This window comes from Cetorhinus maximus, chromosome 9, assembly GCF_964194155.1.
Source record: "Cetorhinus maximus chromosome 9, sCetMax3.hap1.1, whole genome shotgun sequence".
In the NCBI taxonomy this organism is placed as follows: domain Eukaryota; kingdom Metazoa; phylum Chordata; class Chondrichthyes; order Lamniformes; family Cetorhinidae; genus Cetorhinus; species Cetorhinus maximus.
This window is the reverse complement of record NC_135887.1, coordinates 97,811,852-97,832,823: the sequence shown is the minus strand read 5'-3', so window position 1 is coordinate 97,832,823 and position 20,972 is coordinate 97,811,852. Positions and strand designations below refer to the sequence as shown.

Sequence of the window (20,972 nt, the reverse complement as noted above, 5' to 3'; positions counted from 1 at the left end):
TACGTGGCAATTGCCCTCATAGTTGAGCCTATTAGGCTGGGATTTTCCTGCTCCGTCATGGCAAGACTCACCGCGGAAGATTTGGCAGCCCAGACAAAAGTCCATTGACTTTCGGCAGGAAGGGAGGATCCGGGTGGCGGGTGAGGCTGGAAAATCCAGCCCATAGAGTCAGAGAGCCAGGTTTTCATTAGAGACGGGCAGCTCGAGTTGGGAAATTTCCCGACTTGGCAAACCCGCCTTGGTAGCAAGTGTGCCATCAGACCCAATTTTCACTCCGGGAGAGCAGGTGCAGGGTGCAGTCAGGTCCACCACCTCCAGAAACAGATCAGAGGTGACCACAGAGGTAGCCAAGGCAAGCTACTTAAAAGAGTAAGACTATGTCCCAGTTGTTTGCTTATATTTTAAGCTCTTTAGACCTCACCCCTCACACTCACACACCATCCCATGCCAACTTATGCCCCCACCTACCCCCAATGGCCCCTCATACCCTCCATGCCAATTCATGTCCCCACCTACGCCGAATGGCCCTCATACCCTCCGTGCAACTCATGCCATTTCCATGCCCATTTACCTGGTATATATTCTGTACAGAACCAATGAACCCTATAGTAACAATGGCATGAGTGAAACTACTTCAAAAACACCCATTCATTTAAAAAACTACTGTTACAATCCTACACAAATTTGTCAATCAACCAGACCTTTAAAGTGTCACTAACAAAAGCTTTAAGAACTTGACACCTTGTCATTTTGTACAAATAAACATTGGACCATTTATAAAAGAGATCAGAGAAAAAATAGCAGGAACTCACCAAGATTCCTTAGAGAGCACCTTTCAAACCCACGACCGCTACCATCTAGAAGGACAAGGGCAGCAGACACATGGGAACACCATCACCGCAAGATCCCATCCAAGCCACTCACCAACCTGACTTGGAAATATATCGCCGTTCCTTCACTGTCGCTGGGTCAAAATCCTGGAATTCCCTACCTAACAGCACAGTGGATGTACCTACACCACATGGGACTGCAACGGTTCAATAAGGCAGCTCACCACCACTTTCCCAAAGGCAATTAGGGATGGGCAATAAACGCTGGCCCAGCCAGCGATGCCCACATCCCGTGAATTAATTTTAAAAAGTTATAGTATCATGAAGCTGTCAATCTTTTCTGCACCTGTGTCAACAAACTCACTCACAGGGCAAAATTTTACGGCAGTGGGGTTTTACGTTCCCGCCGAAGCCAAAGAAGTTTAGAATGTCTCACCGCATTTTACGGCTCCGTCCCCACCGAAATGGGGCCGTAAAATTCTGCCCACAGGCTGTGAGCCCAGGTTCTCAAAAAAGGATTATGTGAGCGAGTTTGTTGACACTGGTGTAGAGAAGCTATAGTTTCTGTGATCTCCATTGTCAAAGGCTCAATGGTTATATTCACAAGATAAAGAGGTGTCGACTCATCACTTACTCCTTCCACTACACTACTTGCGACTAATCATTCAGCCATTATGGTCCTACCAGCATCAAACCTATATGCAGTTTCTTCCACTTTCCACCCTACCTCCAAAATTCTCTTCTCTTTGTCAGTTGCTCATTGAAGCACCTCCCCCTTTTCCCATACTTGACATTCACGCTATCCTTATTGTAAGGTACTCAGATGGATAAATACAAATAGGATGTAGATGAGCAAGACGATTCATCCTTCTTTTAACTTCAAAACAGAAACATGATATTTCTTGCCTTGTATGAAAATATGGAGTCTTTGTCTTCACACTTGAAAATTGTTGTTAAAGGTACAACCTTTGTCCATTTCTAAGCTCCAATATAGAAAACAAAAATAAAACCGCTATTCTGGAAAACCTTGCCATAAACTTCCTTTCTTATTATTATTAATGCAAACTTTTGCGAAGGGATTTGATATTACAACCGTTTAATTAAATCTCATACTGTAACACAGGAAAGGGCAACTTCAAAAAAAACTACAGCAATCGCTACATGCAGGCCAGCTTGGCAATACTATTCAAGTATTCCACATGTAAACTGGAGTGTATTTTTAGTCAAAATGTATAGCGCTAAAGGTGTAAATTTAAAATAATAATCCTAAAATAATAAGGATGTCAATGAAATATGCAATATCAATTTTAAGCCTGTTAAAGGTATCAATTTGAATATGTTTGTAGAAATGATCAAAACATGAAAAATTGAAATTCAATAATCAGAATAAAGTTAGATTACACCTGAAAATAAAACTGTAGAACGCCCACAATAGATGCTTGATGAATTTGTTAAACCATTTCTGCTAATTTATACATTAATGTTTTGAAGTTACAGTTTTATATTGCAAATATATCAAAGAAGAAGGGAGTGGAAAAATAAATTATAAAACTAGAGGGAGAATACTGAGTTGAATGCTGGAAGAAGGTAATAGTGCAAACATGAGGACTAAAGTACAGGTATGAAAAATCTCACTGCAAGCAATCTATTTGAGATTGGAGAAATTATTTTACAGAAGTTGTTTTATTTTTAGAACCTTCACTAAAAAAAAAAGCTTGAAATTAGTAGTTTTACTAAAATGATGTACTTAATAGCTACTAATGAAAAACTTCACTTTTCCCCTTTTAGAAATTAGGTCCTATGCTTAACCGTTTGGTGAGAAAGGTATCAGGTTAAAAATAATAAAACCAAAAACAAGTCTTAGACGATGGCCACAAAATTTCCAAAGACTTGTTCCATCCAAGCACAATTCAAATCAGTGAAAGCATGCTCACCACTTTTCTCCTAAAACTACAAAAATTAAGTTGGCCTTATCAATAGGATTTCTTACCTTTTTTACAAATCTTTCCATCTTTTTCTAGCTGGACACCAGTTGGGCAGGCACATCTGAAGAATGGTTCTTTTGGGGAAAGCAGGCATAAGTGAGAACATCCTCCATTACTTTCATCACATGGGATGTGAACTGCATAGGATAGGTGAAAAGGGTAAAAGTGAATATCCTTCTCAGTAACAAAATGATGTTCAACAAACTGTCTTAACACCCAGGTTAATATAATTCAAATATACATCTCCTGCCCAAAATTGTGACTATTTTTCCCTTTTCCACCAATTTCCCACTTCCTCTCCTTTATCGAAGACACTGACTCTTTGCAGATGTATGATAGTGACAAGGACACTGTACTTGGCTTGGGAGCCCTGGGTTAGAGAAGACAAAAAAACAAATCCGTCAAGCTTTTAACTCCTGGTCTGTGTTCAGTGACTGCCTCCTTTATCATAAACAAGTGGCTGTTCACAGAATCTCAGAATTCTAATAGCACAGGAGGCCATTTGGCTCATCATATCTGCAGCAGCTCTCCAAACGAGCATTATGACCTAGTGCCATTGCCCTGCCTTTTCCCTGTACCCCTGCACATTGTTTCCATTCAAATAATCATCTAATGCTCTCTTGAATGCCTCGATTGAACCTGCCTCCGCCACACTTCCAGGCAGTGCATTCCAGACCCAAACCACTCGTTGTGTGAAAAAGTTTTTTCTCACGTCACATTTGCTTCTTTTGCAAATTGCTTTAAATCTGTCCCCTCTCATTCCTGGTCTTTTTATGAGTGGATAAGTTAATTGCGAAAAAGTGTAAACAGACTATTAAAAACTGTGCTGCATAATACCTAAACCCCATCCTAGCCATACACAGTCCTGGTGTGGTGGTGGACAGTTAAAAAACTCACTGGAGGAGGCGGCTCCACAAACCACCCCAATCCTCAATGATGGAGGAGCCCAGCAAATCAGTGCAAAAGGCTGAAGCATTTGCTACAACCTTTAACCAGGAGTGCCGAGTGGATGATCGATCTTGGCCTCTTCTGGAGGTCCCCAGCATCAGATGCCAGTTTTTAGCCAATTGGATTCACTCCACGTGATATCAAGAAATGGCTGAAGGCACAGGATACTGCAAAGGTTATGGGCCCTGACAATATTCCAACAATAGTACTGAAGACTTGTGCTCCAGAACTTGCCGCGCTCCTAGCTAAGCTGTTCCAGTACAGCTACAACGCTGGCATCTACCCAGCTAGATGGAAAATTGCCCAGGTATGTCCTGTACACAAAAAGCAGGACAAATCCAACCCAGCCAATTACTGCCCCATCAGTCTACTCTCGATCATCAGTAATGGAAGGGGTCATCAACAGTGCTATCAAGCAGCACTTGCTTAGCAATAACCTGCTCACTGATACCCAGTTGGGTTCCGCCAGGGCCACTCAGCTCCTAACCTTGTTACAGCCTTGGTTCAAACATGGACAAAAGAGCTGAACACCCAAGATGAAGTGAGAGTGACTGCCCTTGACATCAAGGCAGCATTTGACAGAGTGTGGCATGAAGAAGCCCTAGCAAAACTGGAGTCAATGAGAACCAGGGGGAAAACCCTCCACTGATTGGAGTCAGACCTAGCACAAAGGAAGATGGTTGTGGTTGTTGGAGGTCAGTCACCTCACCTCCAGGACATCACTGCAGGAGCTCCTCAGGGTAGTCCTCGGCACAACCATCTTCATCAATGACCTTCCTTCCAACATAAGATCAGAAGTGGGTACGTTCACTGATGATTGCACAATGTTTAGCACCATTCGCAACTCAACAGACACTGAAGCAGTCTATGTCCAAATGCAGCAAGACTTGGGCAATATCCAGGGTTGGGCTGACAAGTGGCAAGTAACAGTCGCACCATACAAGTGTCAGGCAATGACCATCTTCAACAAGAGAGAATCCAACCAACGCCCCTTGATGTTCAATGGCATGGCTATCACGGAATCCCCCACTATCAACATCCTGGGAGTCACCATTGACCAGAAACTGAACTACCCGTATAAATACTGTGGCTACAAGAGAAGGTCAGGGGCTAGGAATAGCGTGACAAGTAACCCACCTCCTGACTCCCCAAAGCCTGTCCACCATCTACAAGGCACAAGTCAGGAGTGTGATGGAACACTGCCCACTTGACTGGATGAGTGCAGCTCCCACAACACTCAAGAAGCTTGACACCTTCCAGGACAAAGCAGACCATTTGATTGGCACCACATCCACAAACATTCACTCCCTCCACCACCGACACACTGTAGCAGCAGTGCGTACCATCTACAAGATGCACTGCAGGAATTCACCAAGGCTCTTCGACAGCACCTTCCAAATCCACGACCACTGCCATCTAGAAGAACAAGGGCAGCAGGGAGATGGGAACACCACCTGCTAGAAATTCCCCTCCAAGTCACTCACCATCCTGACTCGGAAATATATTGCCGTTCCTTCACTGTCACCTGGTCAAAATCCTGGAACTCCCTTCCTACAGCACTGTGGGTGTACCCACACCACATGGACTGCAGCGGTTCAAGAAAGCAGCTCACCACCACCTTCTCAAGGGCAACTAGGGATGGGCAATAAATGCTGGCCCAGCCAGCGAAGTCCACATCCCATGAAGGAATTAAAAAAAAAAACAGACACGTTCCAAGTTTGTTAGTGATCAGTAATGGAAATCTTGGCTAACTTCTCACTTTCCCTCATCCGGAGTGTTGAGGCCAGCCTTATCACTGTCTAAGATAAAAGCAAAATTCTGCGGATGCTGGAAATCTGAAACAAAAACAAAAATAGCTGGAAAAACTCAGCAGGTCTGACAGCATCTATGGAGAGGAAGACAGAGTTAATGTTTCGAGTCCGTATGACTCTTCATCAGAACTAAAGAGAAATAGAAATATGGTGAAATATAAGCTGTTTAAGGTGGGTGGGACAGGTGGAGCTGGATAGAGAGCCAGTGATAGATGGAAGCAAAGGAGAGATTGGCAAAGATGTCATAAACAAAAGGTCAAAGGGGTGTTGACGGCGGTGATATTAGCTAAAGGATGTGCTAATGTTGACATTAAGGGTAGAAAGCAGGATGAGCAAGTGACAGATGGCCCTAGTGGGGGTGGGGTGGGGGGAAGGGATCGAAATAGGCTATAAGGTGGAGATAAAACAATAGATGGAAATAAATTTTAAAAATAACAATAGAAATTTGCACTTCCCTCAATTTAGTCTACTGCATTCGTTGCTCCCAATGTGGTCTCCTCTACATTGGAGAGACCAAACGCAGCCTGGGTGACCGCTTTGCGGAACACCTTCGGTCTGTCCGCAAGCATAACCCAGGCCTTCCTGTCGCTTGCCATTTCAACAGATCACCCTGCTCTCATGCCTACATGTCTGTCCTTGGCTTGCTGCAATGTTCCAGTGAAGCTCAAAGCAAACTGGAGGAACAGCACCTCATCTTCTGATTAGGCACTTTACAGCCTTCCGGACTTAACATTGAGTTCAACAACTTCAGATCATGAACTCTCTCCTCCATCCTCACCCACTTTTTGATCCTCTTTTCTCTAATAATTATTATATATTTTTTATATATATAGTTTTCTTTTCCCACCTATTTCTATTGTTATTTTTAAAATTTATTTCCATCTATTGTTTTATCTCCACCTTATAGCCTATTTCGATCTCTTCCCCCCACCCCATCCTCACTAGGGCCATCTGTCACTTGCTCATTCTGCTTTCTACCCTTAATGTCAACATTAGCACATCCTTTAGCTAATATCACCACTGTCAGCACCCCTTTGACCTTTTGTTTATGACATCTTTGTCAATCTCTCCTTTGCCTCCATCTATCACTGGCCCTCCATCCAGCTCCACCTGTCCCACCCCACTTAAACAGCTTATATTTCACCACATTTCTATTTCTCTTTAGTTCTGATGAAGAGTCATACGGACTCGAAACGCTAACTCTGTCTTCCTCTCCATAGATGCCGTTAGACCTGCTGAGTTTTTCCAGCTATTTTTGTTTTTGTTTCTTATCACTGTCTAACTCGGTACAGATTCCCCATAACAAATTTGTAACATTTCTTGCTGAGTATGGCTCAGCAAATGGCTAACTTAACTGGTCCCAATTTTTGATATGGGCCTCTCCTTTCCTCTACTCTGCCTGTTCAGATAATTAGTAATGGTATTTTAACAATGATATTTTATTCAAGAAACACATTCCTAGCCCAAAGGCTGAATTGCAGTATAACTTACATTTAAAAAAATCATAAAATTCACACACAAACTGAATAATCAAGTTAGAAACATGGAAACATCTGACAATCATGCAATAACAAAAACAGACAAGTGAAGAGGGCATCCAGTAGAGTGCACACCTCAGTCATGCTGTGCTAAATCAACGTTATTACAATTACACAGTTCTTTCTTGAGGTATTGTAACTACAAAGTGAATCTTAATAGAGGAAACTACAAAGGTATGAGGCGTGAGTTGGCTATGATGGATTGGGAAACGTTACTTAAAGGGATGACGGTGGATAGGCAATGCCAAACGCTCAAAGAGTGCATGGGTGAACTGCAACAGTTGTTTATTCCTGTCTGGTGCAAAAGTAAAACAGGAAAGGTGGCCAAACCATGGCTTACAAGGGAAATTAGAGATAGTATTAGATCCAAGGAAGAGGCATACAAATTGGCCAGAAAAGAACAACAGACCTGAGCATTGGGAGCAGTTTAGAATTCAGCAAAGCAGGACCAAGGGATTTGATTAAGAAGGGGAAAATGGAGTACGAGAGTAAGCATGCAGGGAACATAAAAACTGACTGTCAAAGTTTCTATAGGTATGTGAAGAGAAAAAGATTGGTGAAGACAAATATCCTTTGATATCTGACAAGGTCCCTTACAGTCAGAAACAGGGGAATTTATAATGGGGAACAAAGAAATGGCTGGCCAACTAAATACGTACTTTGGTTCTGTCTTCACAAAGGAGGACACAAATAACATACCAGAAATGTTGGGGAACACAGGGTTTAATGAGAGGGAGGAACTGAAAGAAATCAGTATAAGTAGGGAAATGGCGTTGTGGAAATTGATGAGATTGAAGGCCGATAAATCCCCAGGGACTGATAATCTACATCCCAGAGTACTTAAGGAAGTGGCCCTAGAAATAGTGCATGCATTGGTGGTCATCTTCCGAGATTCTATAGACTCTGGAACAGTTCCTACAGATTGGAGGGTAGCTAATGTAACCCCACTATTTAAAAACGAAGGTAGAGGGAAAACGGAATTATAGACCAGTCAGCCTGACGTTGGTAGTGGGGAAAATTCTAGAGCTGAGCACTTGTAAAACAGTGGCAGAATCGGACAGAGTCAGCATGGATTTACAAAAGGGAAATCATGCTTGACAAATCTACTGGAAATTTTCAAGGATGTAACTAGTAGCGTTGATGAGGGGAAGCCAGTGGATGTGGTTTATTTGGACTTTCAGAAGGCTTTCGATGAAGTCCCACATAAGAGATTAGCGTGTAAAATTAAAGCGCATGGGATTGGCGGTAGTGTATTGAGATGGATAGAAAACTGGCTGGCAGACAGGAAACAAAGAGTAGGAATAAATGGGTCTTTTTCCGAATGGCAGGCAGTGACTAGTGGGATACCGCAGGGATCGGTGCTGGGATCCCAGCTATTCACAATATATATTAATGATTTAGATGAGGGAACTAAATGTAATATCTCCAAATTTGTAGATGACATAAAGCTGGGTGGGTGGGTGAGCTGTGAGGAGGATGCAGAGATGCTTCTGTGTGATTTGGACAAGCTGAATGAGTGGACAAATGCATGGCAGATGCAGTACAATGTGGATAAATGTGAGGTTGTCCACTTTGGTAGCAAAAACAGGAAGGCAGATTATCTGAATGACTATAAATTGAGAGAGGGGAATGTGCAACAAGACCAGGGTGTCCTCATACACCAGTCGCTGAAGGTAAGCATGCAGGTGCAACAGGTGGTAAAGAAGGCAAATGGTATGTTGGCCTTCATAGCGAGAGGATTCAAGTACAGGAGCAGGGGTGTCTTGTTGCAATTATACAGGGCCTTGGTGAGACCACACCTGGGATATTGTGTGCAGTTTTGGTCTCCTTATCTGAGGAGGGATGTTCTTGTTATAGAGGGAGTGCAGCGAAGGTTTACCCGACTGATTCCTGGGATGGCGGGACTGACATAGGAGGAGGGGTTAAGTCGGTTAGGATTATATTCGTTGGAGTTCAGAAGAATGGCAAGGTGGGGGGGAGGATCTCATCGAAACCTATAAAATTCTAACAGGAGTGGATGCAGAAAGGAAGTTCCCGATGGTGGGGGAGTCCAGAACCAGGGATAACAGTCTGAGAAAACGGGGTGGACCATGTAGGGCTGAGATGAGGAGAAATTTCTTCACCCAGAGAGTGGTGAGCCTGTGGAATTCACTGCCACAGAAAGTAGTTGAGGCCAAAATATTGTATGTTTTCAAGAAGGAGTTAGATATAGCTCTTGGGGTGAAAGGGATCAAAGAATATGGGGAGAAAGCGGGAGCAGGCTATTGAGTTGGATGATCAGCCATGGCAGAGCAGGCTCGAAGGGCCGAATGGCCTACTCCTGCTCCTATTTTCTATGTTTCTATGAAAAAAGAAATTGTTTTATTAAGAGCTCCATCTCACTGAGGAGACTTCAGGCCAATTCATATTCAACAACCTGCTCTGAAAACTTTGCTCACATTTTGACAGCTGAGACAAATTCCACCTCAGCAGCTGAGACAATCCACAACTTATAAAAATGTCAATTCGCTCTCTCTCTCTCAATGTTAACAGATCCTTTCAAAAAATTCCAGGGTCCGAAACCACATCTTCACCAAAAATCTAATTAGTTCTTCCATGGGACATACTCTATGGGCAGAATTTTGCCCTCGGATGGTGTGCGGGCCCCACTGGCTCGGCGGCGGGCGGACAGCCGACCCCTGCCACCGAAATGGGGCCCGCCGCCATTTTCAGTGGGTGGGTCAATTAAGGCCCGCCCAGTGGCCTGCCCAACAGTATTCGCTTCCTGTGTGGGGGGAGAGGGAATCACCATCTGTCAAAGTGCGCTCTTTCGTGCACGAAAGAGCGCACTGCTCCCTGAAGCAAAGTCCTGTCTCAGGGAGATTCGTGACAGGTAAGTAAAGTCTAAAAATAGATAAATATTTAAACTATTAACATATCCCCCTCATGTGACAATGTCACACGAGATGGGACATGTTAATAATAAACACATAAAATTTATTAAATGTTTAAAAAACGGACATGAAACCTCATCCCGCCAGTGGATGAAGTTTCATGAATAATCTGGAGCCCACTGGGGCTCCTGGCCTGCCTGCCAGCCTTAAGCTTGGACAGGCAGGTCTTTAATTATCTTAATGAGCCTGTCAATGGCCTCAATTGGCCATTGACAGGTCGGCGGGCGGACAGCTGATTTCACTGTCTGCCCGCCTTCCTAAAAATTTAAAAGGGACCGGGGTGACGTCAGGGATTCCTCCCAACGTCAACCTGCGTCACTTTCCACCCAGCGAGTGGGCCCTGCCCCCAAATCGCCGAAGGGAAAATCCTGTCCTATCTGTACCATGTTTCATTGAAATCCGTCCTCTAGTTTTTGAGATATATTGTTTACAGACAGACAGATTAATAGACTAACAAACTGGGCAAAAACATTACCTTCTCCCATCTTCAGTGTCAAAAGTTCTAAACAAATATTATATTCATATATTGATCTTCTAGAACACAAATAAAATGGGATTATATAGATACAATTTTTTTCTTTGCTATGAAAGACATCTTTGCCTGCACTCAAATTGCAGTCTTTGATTTTCTACTGTATTATTCCTAACTTTCCTAATTAAGATTCAAATATCCTTGGAACAGGAAGGCTGGAAGTGACTCATAAAACTGAAAATTTGCAAGGCTGGCGTGATGAAAGAGATTAACTTTATATGCCGTGACAAAGAGCAATTTTATTTAATTGCACAGCTACAAAATTAAATATGTTCAAATAAAGTAGTGGAATTTTTTTTGGACAGGCTTTCTTAATTGCGGATTTGGATTGTGTTGATATTGATTTACTCATTCTGGCGTGAATTTTTTTATAAAACTGAGTCTACCCAATGTATGCAACAGCTTAAGGGAGATGAAAATTTCGCATCACAACAAAGCCAACTTTGAGAGGAACTGAAATTAATCCTCAAAGAAACATGCCCATATGATCCATCTAACACAAGAGGAGATGCTTGTTTTCCTCCTTAATTAACAGTACATTAGTGAATCATGAACATGTATGATCCCTGAGAATTAGTTTTCATCGACAGGTTATTAATTATCGAAAGCATTCTCTGGTTATTTCATTAAAAGGGGAGTTTGAATTTCACCACCAAAGTGTAGTGCTACACAATATAAGGGGATTTTTTTGGGATGATCTACCTAGGCTTTCTCTGAAAGCAAGAGTCTTGGCATGGTTCTTGGTTTTTAATTAGTTCTCTGCACTGGCTATCGTACAGACATTTTGATACTGGAATGGAAATGGTTGGGGGAAGATGGACATGGAAACATGAAGCAAAGAAAACTTTTAACGGCTTACTGAGTGCAGTACTCTGCCCATAGCTATTTTTAATGATGAATCTGAAAACTTAAACCAGCATTCTTCTAAAAAAAATCGCAATTTTTGCTCTTTTTTCAGTTTAATAGAAGATCAATCAATCTTGATTACGTCAAATAATTAAATTGGCTGGCTAGAGGAAACTAAAAATATACTGGATAATTCAGTTTCTGAACAATTCCAAACTAGTTTACATATCCTAACTTAGCAACGTTGCTCTACTGATGTCCTGTTGTGGTGACTGAAATAGGACAGGAGAAAGGGAAGAGGTTTTCAAGCTTAGTTGCTTACAATTTAGATAATTTTGTTTCATTTCCATCCCCGCTGTAGAAGAAAATAGAGATTATTTTAGCAGCTAAGAATTTAAATTTAAAATGAGGTAGAAATTCGATGCAAGGTCACTCGCTGTTCTGGTGTAAAACTAACGTTAGACCTCCAACTTTTTGCATTTGCTAAGTTTGAACTGCCATGGAAGTGCAGAGAATGCCACATTGGCTTGGCCTGAACAAGGCAAATCAGGGTCCTACAGTGCAGTCAAGCACCTTGGTCTTCAGACTTACGTCAGCTGCAATGCTGGTATAAATGGCAAAATTTCTGGGATGCACCTTTCCATCCATTATCATGGAATCTGCGTACATGGAAAACTTTGTGGTGGATGCTTTCTCAGTCATGAGCTGATTCAACCAGAATTTTGTGTATTTTAGAATGGGCACAATTCAGGTCTAATACAAAAACAAAATACTGTGGATGCAGCAAATCTGAAATAAATAGAAAATACTGCAGGTCAGGCAGTATCAATGGAAAGACAAAAGAGTTAACTTTTCAAGTTTTTTTTATTTGTTGACGGGATGTGGGCTTCGCTGGCTGGGCCAGCATTTATTGCCCATCCCTAGTTGCCCTTGAGAAGGTGGTGGTGAGCTGCCTTCTTGAACCGCTGCAATTCATGTGGTGTAGGTGCAACCACAGTGCTGTTACGAAGGGAGTTCCAGGATTTTATCTGTACCTTGCTTGTCCTGCTTTCTACCCTTAATTAGCACATTCCTTAGATAATATCACCACCTTCAACACCTCTTTGTCCTTTTGTCTGTGACATCTTTTGGTTATCTCCACCTATCACTGGCTCTACTTGTCCCACCCCCCCCCTTAAACCAGCTTATATTTCACCTCTCTTCTATTTTTACTTAGTGCTGTTGAAGGGACATTCGGACTCGAAACGTTAACTATGTTCCTCTCCGCAGATGCTGCCAGACTTGCTGAGTTTTTCCAGGTATTTTTGTTTTTGTTTTGGATTTCCAGCATCCCCAGTTTTTTGCTTTTTTTCACATAGCTGGGTAGATGCCGGTGTTGTAGCTGTACTGGAACAGCTTGGCTAGGGGTGTGGCAAGTTCTGGAGCACAAGCCTTCGGTACTATTGCCAGAATATTGTCAGGGCCCATAGCCTTTGCAGTATCCAGTACTTTCAGCCATTTCTTGATATCACGTGGAGTGAATCAAATTGGCTGAAGACTGGTCTCTGTGATGCTGGGGACCTCCGGAAGAGGCCGAGATGGATCATCTACTAGGCACTTCTGGCTGAAGATTGTAACAAATGCTTCAGCCTTATCTTTTGCACGATGTGCTGGGCTCCTCCATCATTGAGGATAGGGATATTTGTGGAGCCTCCTCCTCCAGCAAATTGTTTAATTGTCCACCACCATTCATGACTGGATGTGGCAAGACTGCAGAGCTTAGATTTGCTCCGTGGTTGTGGGATCGCTTAGCTCTATTACTTGCTGCTAATGACTTTTGGCATGTCCTGTGTTATAGCTTCACCAGGTTGATACCTCATTTTTAGTTATGCCTGGTGCTGCTCCTGGCATGCCCTCCTGCATGCTTCATTGACGAGTTGATGACTTTTCAAGACAACTGGAAAAAGAAACAGTGGATTTTAAACAAATGAAAGCGGGGAGGATGAAAAAGAACAAAAGGGAAGGTCTCTGATGGGATGTGTGGGCAGGAGAGATTAAATGGCAAATAGTTGGTGGCACAGAGCTAAATGGGGTGAGTAAAAAGATAAGTAAATAAACAAAAAATGTGTCCAGACCTATGTTTTCTCTAAGCTGTACACCTGTGCGGCCGCGTAACAGTCCAAGTGCGGCACACTCAATTTTTACAGCCACACACATCCTGATGGTTAAATGAGGTTTACTACTAGTCTGCCCCACAAACAAAGAACTGGTAGACTCTCCCACTATAGAAAATTAATGGACAAGAGCCAAGACTGACATGATTAATCAGGTGGAATTAACAACTGAAATTCACTCATGTCAGTTCCTGGAGCCCGAAGCTATGTCAGCACTTGTCTTTCTTGCAGCCTGCTGCCAACCTCCCGCTCACCGCTTCCCTCCATGGGCCCTCCCACTTGCCACTTCTCTCCCACGACCATCCCGCTTGCCCTTCCCCCCTAACAACCCACCAGCTCGCAACTTCCCTCCCAGATCCAAATAATAATGCAAAGGTTCTTCTGAGGTTATCTCATGGAATATACTAAACCCTGCATGCTTCCAAATACTACCTCTCCCCAATTCACTTTTGTATATATTGTGAGAGGCAGTTTACCTTAAAAATGGTGAACTGGTTTACTGTTCATAGATTTTTAATCTAAAAAAACTGTAGGTGGGATAAATACCATTATTCCCCCAAAACTACCTCAACAGTCATTCTCCCTCCTGTGATTTCCATTCTCTCTTCCTCAGTTCCCAGATGTAGTTTCCACCCTTCAATATTCACTTAATTTACAGGGACACGGTATCTCTTGACCTTCGCCCTCCAGCTTAAAAGAGTCAACCTCTATCCAAATTCAGAGACAGGGCTTTACTCAGCCTGATTATGTTTGTTGATGTGAAGAAATGACTGAGCTATTTTCCTCACTATTCATAGCAGTGTTAAGTAAAGAAAACACTTAACAAGCTGAAAAAAATAAAAGTTGCTTCTTCCACATTTTCTATCAATTCAAAAGGTGAGCCTCCTTAGCTCTTTCTATTTTGGGCTTGTCAAATTAAAACAAAAAGTCCCAGTCTTGTCTTCAGCCATCACTACCAATTCAACTTTTCTTCTGTCAAATGACTAAAATACAACCTACAATATAAAAACTAACAAATGCCTCTCTCATGTATGGTAATGTAGTGGTTATGATACTGAACTTAAAACCTAGCGGTTGAGTTCACATGCCATGATAAATTTAAAGTGGAATTAAAGAAACCTGGTAATTTATGGACTAGCAAGTCACCATATTCTCTCTTCTTCTTCCATACCTATGGTAACTTTTAAAACATGTATTTCAGATATAGGTTGTTTGTTTCTACTGATGGCGCACATCCAAACATTACCTTGATATTGGTGCACATAACAAAATTCATTCTGCACATGCATGGAAAAAATTAGCGGGAATATCAGTCTCCAGGAGGTGTGAGCGACAGAATGATGAACACCTGCTGCCTGAAAGCAAAAACCAGGGAAAAGCAAGGCAAAGCTGAAACATGCAAAGCAAAAACAAACAAAATGAGAGCAGAGATTATTATCTGAAATTGTTGAACTCCATGCTGAGTGCTTAGTCAAAAGATCAGCTGCTGTTCCTCAAGCTTATGTTGAGCTTCATTGGAACACTGAAAGAGGTCGAGGACAGGAGAGGTCAGTGTGAAAGCAAGATGGAGAATTGGAATGACAAGCCATTGAAAGCTTGGGTTCACGATTGCAGACTGAACAGTGGTGTTCTGCAAAGTGGTCACCCAGTCTGTGTCACGCAGCCAGTATTGGCCAGACCACATTGCGAGCAGCGAATACAGTATACTAAAGCGAAAGAAGTATCTGTAAATCACTGTTTCATCAGAAGAAATGCTTGGACACTGAGGAGACAGGAGCTAAAAGGGCAGGTGTTGCATCTCCTGCGTTTGTATAGACAGGTGTCTTGGGAAGGGGACGGGGTGTTGGGGTGATTGAGGAATGGACCAAGATGTTGCAGAAAGAAATGTCCCTTTGGAATGCTGAAAGGGGAGGGGAAGATAAGTTTGGTGGTGGCATCACACTGGAGGCAGCAGAAATGGCAGAGGATTACCCATTAAATACGGATGCAGACGCGGTGGAAGGGGAGGACAAAGGGAATCCTAGCATGGTTCTGATTGGGAGGGGAAGAGGTAAGAGCAGAAATGTGGAAAATGATGAACACGGTCGAGGTCCCTGTCCACCACAGTGAGGGGGCACGGAAAATCCTCAGTTAAGGAAAAAGGAAGAGATTTCAGAAACACTGGAATGGAAGGCTGCATCATCAGACAGGATGCGACGGAGATAGGGAAGATGAAGAAATGGAATGAAGTCCTTACAGGAAGCAGTGTGAGAGGAAATGTAGCTAAGGTGGCTATGGAAGTCAGTAGGCTTATAATGAATATTGGTTGATAGCCTATCCCCAAAAATGGAGACAGAAAAGTTGAGGAAGGGAAGAATCAGGGATAAACCGTATGAAGATGAGAGAAGGGTAGAACTTGGAAACAAAGAAAGCTCACCAAAAGAGGTATCAATGTACTGGAAAAAGAGATAAGGGAGTAGAACTCAGAACAAGGAATGGTCCACATATCTCACAAAAAAGCAGGCATAGCTATGCCATGTTGGTACCCACAGCCATTTGGAGGAAGTGAATGGAGTTAAAGGATAAGTTGTTCAACGTGGCAACAAGTTCAGCCAGGTGGAAGACAGTAGTAGTGATGGAGGCTGGTTGGACCTCCATTCAAGGAAGAAGCAGAGAGCCCTCAAACCTTCTGGTGGGGGGTGGAGGTGCAGAGAGATTGAACATCCATAGAGGAGGCAATGGTTAGGGTCAGGATATTGGAAATTGTCTAAGTGATGGAGGGAAATGGAAGAGTCACATATGGTGGTGGGAAAAGACTGGACAAAGGAAGGCAAAAAAGAGTCGAGATAGGAAGAAATCAGTTCAGTGGGGCAGGTAGAGGTGAAGCAATAGTTCTACCAGGGCAGTCCTGCTTGTGGATCTTGGAAAAGAAGTGGAAGTGAGCAGCTCATGGTTGGGAGAGTATAAGGTTGGAGGCCATGGAGGGAAGATTTCCAGAGCAGATTTCCTTCCCTAAAGGGCATTAGGGGAGGAAATCTGTCATCCTTACCTGGTCTGGCCTACAGGTGACTCCAGACCCCAGCAATGTGGTTGGCTCTTAAAATGCTCTTTGAACAAGGGCAGCTAGAGATGGGCAATAAATGTTGGTCTACTTAGCGACACCCACATCCCATGGACAAATTTTTAAAAAAAATTAATTCCCCGGACTCACTCAAGAGAACCAACGTGAGTCTGGGGAATTACTAACGGAAAATAAGGAAATGGCAGATAAATTGAACAGATGTTTTGCATCCGTCTTCATAGAAACCATAGAACCATAGAAAAGTTACAGCACAGAAGGAGGCCATTCGGCCCATCTTGTCCACGCCAGCCCGAGGACACCCAGGTGCCCTTTCTAATCCCACCTTCCTGCACCCGGCCCATAGCCCTGCAGCTTACAGCACTTAAGGTGCAGATCCAGGTACTTTTTAAAAGAGTTTAGAGTTTCTGCCTCTACCACCAACTTGGGCAGTGAATTCCAGGCACCCACTACCCTCTGCGTAAAAAAGTTCTTCCTCATGTCCCCCCTACACCTTCTGTCACTTATCTTGAATCTATGTCCCCTGGTTCTAGAATTCTCCATCAAGGGAAACAATTTTATCCTGTCCACTCTATCTATTCCCCTCATAATTTTGTACACCTCAATCAACTCACCTCTCAGCCTTCTTTGTTCGAAGGAAAATAACCCCAACCTATCCAATCTCTCCTTGTAGCTACACTTTTCTAACCCTGGCAACATTCTTGTAAACCTCCTCTGCACTCTCTCCAGAGCTATTACGTCCTTCCTGTAATGTGGTGACCAGAACTGCACACAATACTCCAGTTGTGGCCTCACCAGTGTTTTATAAAATTCCAACATTATATCCTTACTTTTATATTCTATACCTCTACCAATGAAGGAGAGCATTCCATATGCCTTCTTTGAAGTGGAGGAGCCTCAGCTCTTGCAATTTTCCAACAGGTTTGAGGTGTTTACAGCTTGTATGGTTGAGAGCAGGGCCTGCAGGTCATTGAGAAAACTCACAATGGCACCATGGTACAGGAAGCCATTCAAGTAGGGGAGGTAAATAGGAATTGTTGCACTTGGATAAACAGCGGTAGTTGGGGACAGAATTGGGGAGGTGGTGGCATAATGGTACCATCACTGGACTAGTAATCCAAAGAGCCAGGGCAATGCTCTGGGGACCAGGGCTCGAATCCCACCACGGCAGATGGCGAAACCCGAATTCAATAAAATAAAAATCTGGAATTAAAAGTCTAACGGTGACCATGAAACCATTGCTGATTGTTGTAAAAACACATCTGGTTCACTAATGCCCTTTAGGGAAGGAAAGCTGTCATCCTTACCTGGTCTGGCCTATATGTGACTCCAGACCCACAGCAATGTGATTGACTCTGAAATGGCCGAGCAAGCCACTCAACTCTCAAGGGCAATTAGGGATGGGCAATAAATGCTGGCCAGCGATTCCCACATCTCATGAACGAATAAAAAAAAAAATAGTCAGTAGACCAAAAATAGTTATTAGACACAGTTCCCTGCAGCCACAAGCAGGAGTCCTGACGGCTGTGTTGCCTGCCTGGTTTGCTCTGCTCTGGGCTGGAGATGAACTTGCAATGGGAGGGGGAGAATCCACTGGTTGTGGTCCACATAGGTACCAATGACATAGCTGGGACTAGGAAAGAGGTTCTGCTGTGAGGGTATGAGTGTTCTGGTGAATCATGTAACTAGGATGGTAGAGAGGGCTTTAAACTAAATAGCGGGGAACTAATGATCTGAGCATGACAGAATGTACAGAACGCACCAGCAGATAAAGCTAGAGGTTACAAAAATAGTGAAAAGACAGAATTAAAGGCTCTGTATCTGAATGCATGTAGCATTCATAACAAATCGGATGAATTGACAGCAGAAAGAGAAATAAATATGCATAATCTGATAACAGAGACATGGCTGCAGGATGACAAAGACTGGGACCTGAATATTGAAGGGTATATGACATTTAGGAAGGCCAGGAAGTTAGGAAAAGATGGTGGGGTAGCCCTGTTAATTAAGGGTGGCATTGGTACAATAGAGAGAGATGACCTTAGTTCTGGAGATTAAGTTGTAGAATCAGTTTGTGTAGAGATGATAAAAGTAAGAAGCCACTTGTGGGAGTGGTTTAAAGGCCCCCAGACAGTAACCACGCTGTAGGATGGGGTATACAGGAAGAAATAATGGGGTTTGTGCAAAGGTGTGGTGATAATCATGGGTGATTTTAATCTATATATAGATTGGCAAAAGTAGCCTGGGAGGTGAGTTCATAGAGTGCCTTCAGGACTGTTTTTGAGAGCATTACACTCTAGAGCCAACCAGAGAATGGGCTATTCTAGGCCTGATAATGTGCAACAAGGCAGAATTAATTAATGACTTTGTAGCAAAGGGGCACCTAGGTAGTAATTATCATAATATGATTGAATTTTGCATACAAATTGAAGGAGAGAAGAGTGGATCTAAGACTAGTGTATTAAACTTATATAAAGGCAATTATGAGGCTATAAAGATAGAGCTGGATAACGTGAATTGGGAAATTAGGTTAAGGAGTAGGTCAGTAGAGATAAACTGCAGAGAATACAACATCCCAGAAATAAGTGTGCATCAAGAGGTGAAAGGGAGGGAGAAACTTAAAACAATTACAATCACCAGGGAAAGGGTACTGAGAAAATTATTAGAACTAAAAGCTGACAAGTCCCCAGGTCCTGATGGACTTCATCCTAGGGTCTTAAAAAGTAGCTGCTGAGATAATAAATGCATTGATTTTAATTTTCCAAAATTCCCTAGATTCTGGAAAGGTCCCATCTGATTGGAAAATAGTGAATGTAACTCCTCTGTTGAAGATAGGAGTGAGACAGAAAGCAGGAAACTACAGGCCAGTTAATTTAACATCTGCCGTAGGGAAAATGCTGGAATCTATTATTAAGGAGGTTATAGTGGGGCACTTAGAATATCTCCACGCAATCAGGTAGTGTAAACATGGTTTTGTGAAAAGGAAATTGTGCTTAACTGATTAGAGCTTCTTGAGGAATTAACAAGCAATTTGGGTAAAGGGAAACCTGTGAATGTGCTGTACACAGATTTCCAGAAGGCATTTGACAAGGTGCCACATCAAAGGTTACTACACAAAATAAGAGCTCTTGATGTAGGAGGTATCATATTAGCATGGATAGAGGATTGGTTAGCTAACCGGAAACAGAGAGTGGGCATGTATGGGTCATTTTTGAGTTGATGAGATGTAACGAGTGGAGTGTCACAGAGATCAGTGTTGTGGCCTCAACTATTTACAATCTATATTATTGACTTGGATGACAGGATTGAACGTATGGTTGCTAAACTTGCTGATGACACAAAGGTAGGAGGGAAAGTTAAGTTGTGAAGAGGGCGTTCGGAGTCTACAAAGAGACATCGGTTAAGTGAGTGGGCAAAAATTTGGCTGATGGAGTATAACGTGGGAAAACGTGAACTTGTCCATTTTAACAGGAAGAATACAAAAGCAGCATATTATTTAAATGGGGAAGAGATTGCAGAACTCAGAGGTACAGAGGGATCTGGGTGCCCTGGTACATGAATCACAAAAAGTTAGTATGCAGGTACAGTAAGTGATTAGGAAGGCAAATAGAATGTAATTGTTTGTTGTAAGGGGAGTGGAATATAAAAGTCGGGATGTTTTGCTACAGTTGTATAGGGTATTGGTGAGACCTGGAGTACTGTGGGCAGTTTTGGTCTTCTTATTTAAGGAACAACATAATTTTATTAGAAGCAGTTCAGAGCAGGTTCACTCGACTGATTCCTGGAATTAGGGGGTTATCCTATGAGGAAAGGTTGTACAGGTTGGGCTTGTATTCATTGGAGTTTAGAAGAATGAGAGGCGATCTTATTGAACCATTTAAAATCCCAAGGAGACATGACAGGGTGGATGCTGAAAGGACGTTTCCCTTTGTGGGTGGGACTAGAAATAGGGTACATAGTTTAAAAATAAGAGGTCTCCCATTTAAAATGGAGCTGAGGAGAATTTTTTTCTCAGAGGGTTGTGTGACTTTGGAACTCTCTTCTCCAGAGTACCATGGAGGCAGAGTCATTGAATATTTTTAAAGCTGAATTAGATAGATTCTTGATTGACAAGGGAGTCACAGGGTATATGGGGTAGGAAGGAAAGTGGAGTTGCGGCCACAATCAGATCAGCCATGATCTTATTGAAGGGCGTAGGCTCGAGGGGCCAAATGGCCTACTCCTGCTCCTAATTTGTATGTTCGTTTGTAATTGACGTTTGGTCTCTGCAAGATAGAGGTCGGTTCATCAGACAACAATGATACCACTCCTGTCAGCAGGTTTGATGAAAATGTCAGG

At 42.8% G+C, this 20,972-nt stretch overlaps 1 protein-coding gene across 1 annotated transcript in view; it reads right to left on the bottom strand.

The window, feature by feature from the left end:
• Window positions 1-20,972, bottom strand: part of LOC144684851 (low-density lipoprotein receptor-related protein 5-like) — a 226,903-nt gene that overhangs the window by 96,268 nt on the left and 109,663 nt on the right. The window contains exon 5 of the mRNA XM_078549165.1: window positions 2,821-2,952. Coding sequence (XP_078405291.1) covers window positions 2,821-2,952 — 132 coding nt within the window. The remainder of the gene's footprint in view (window positions 1-2,820; window positions 2,953-20,972) is intronic.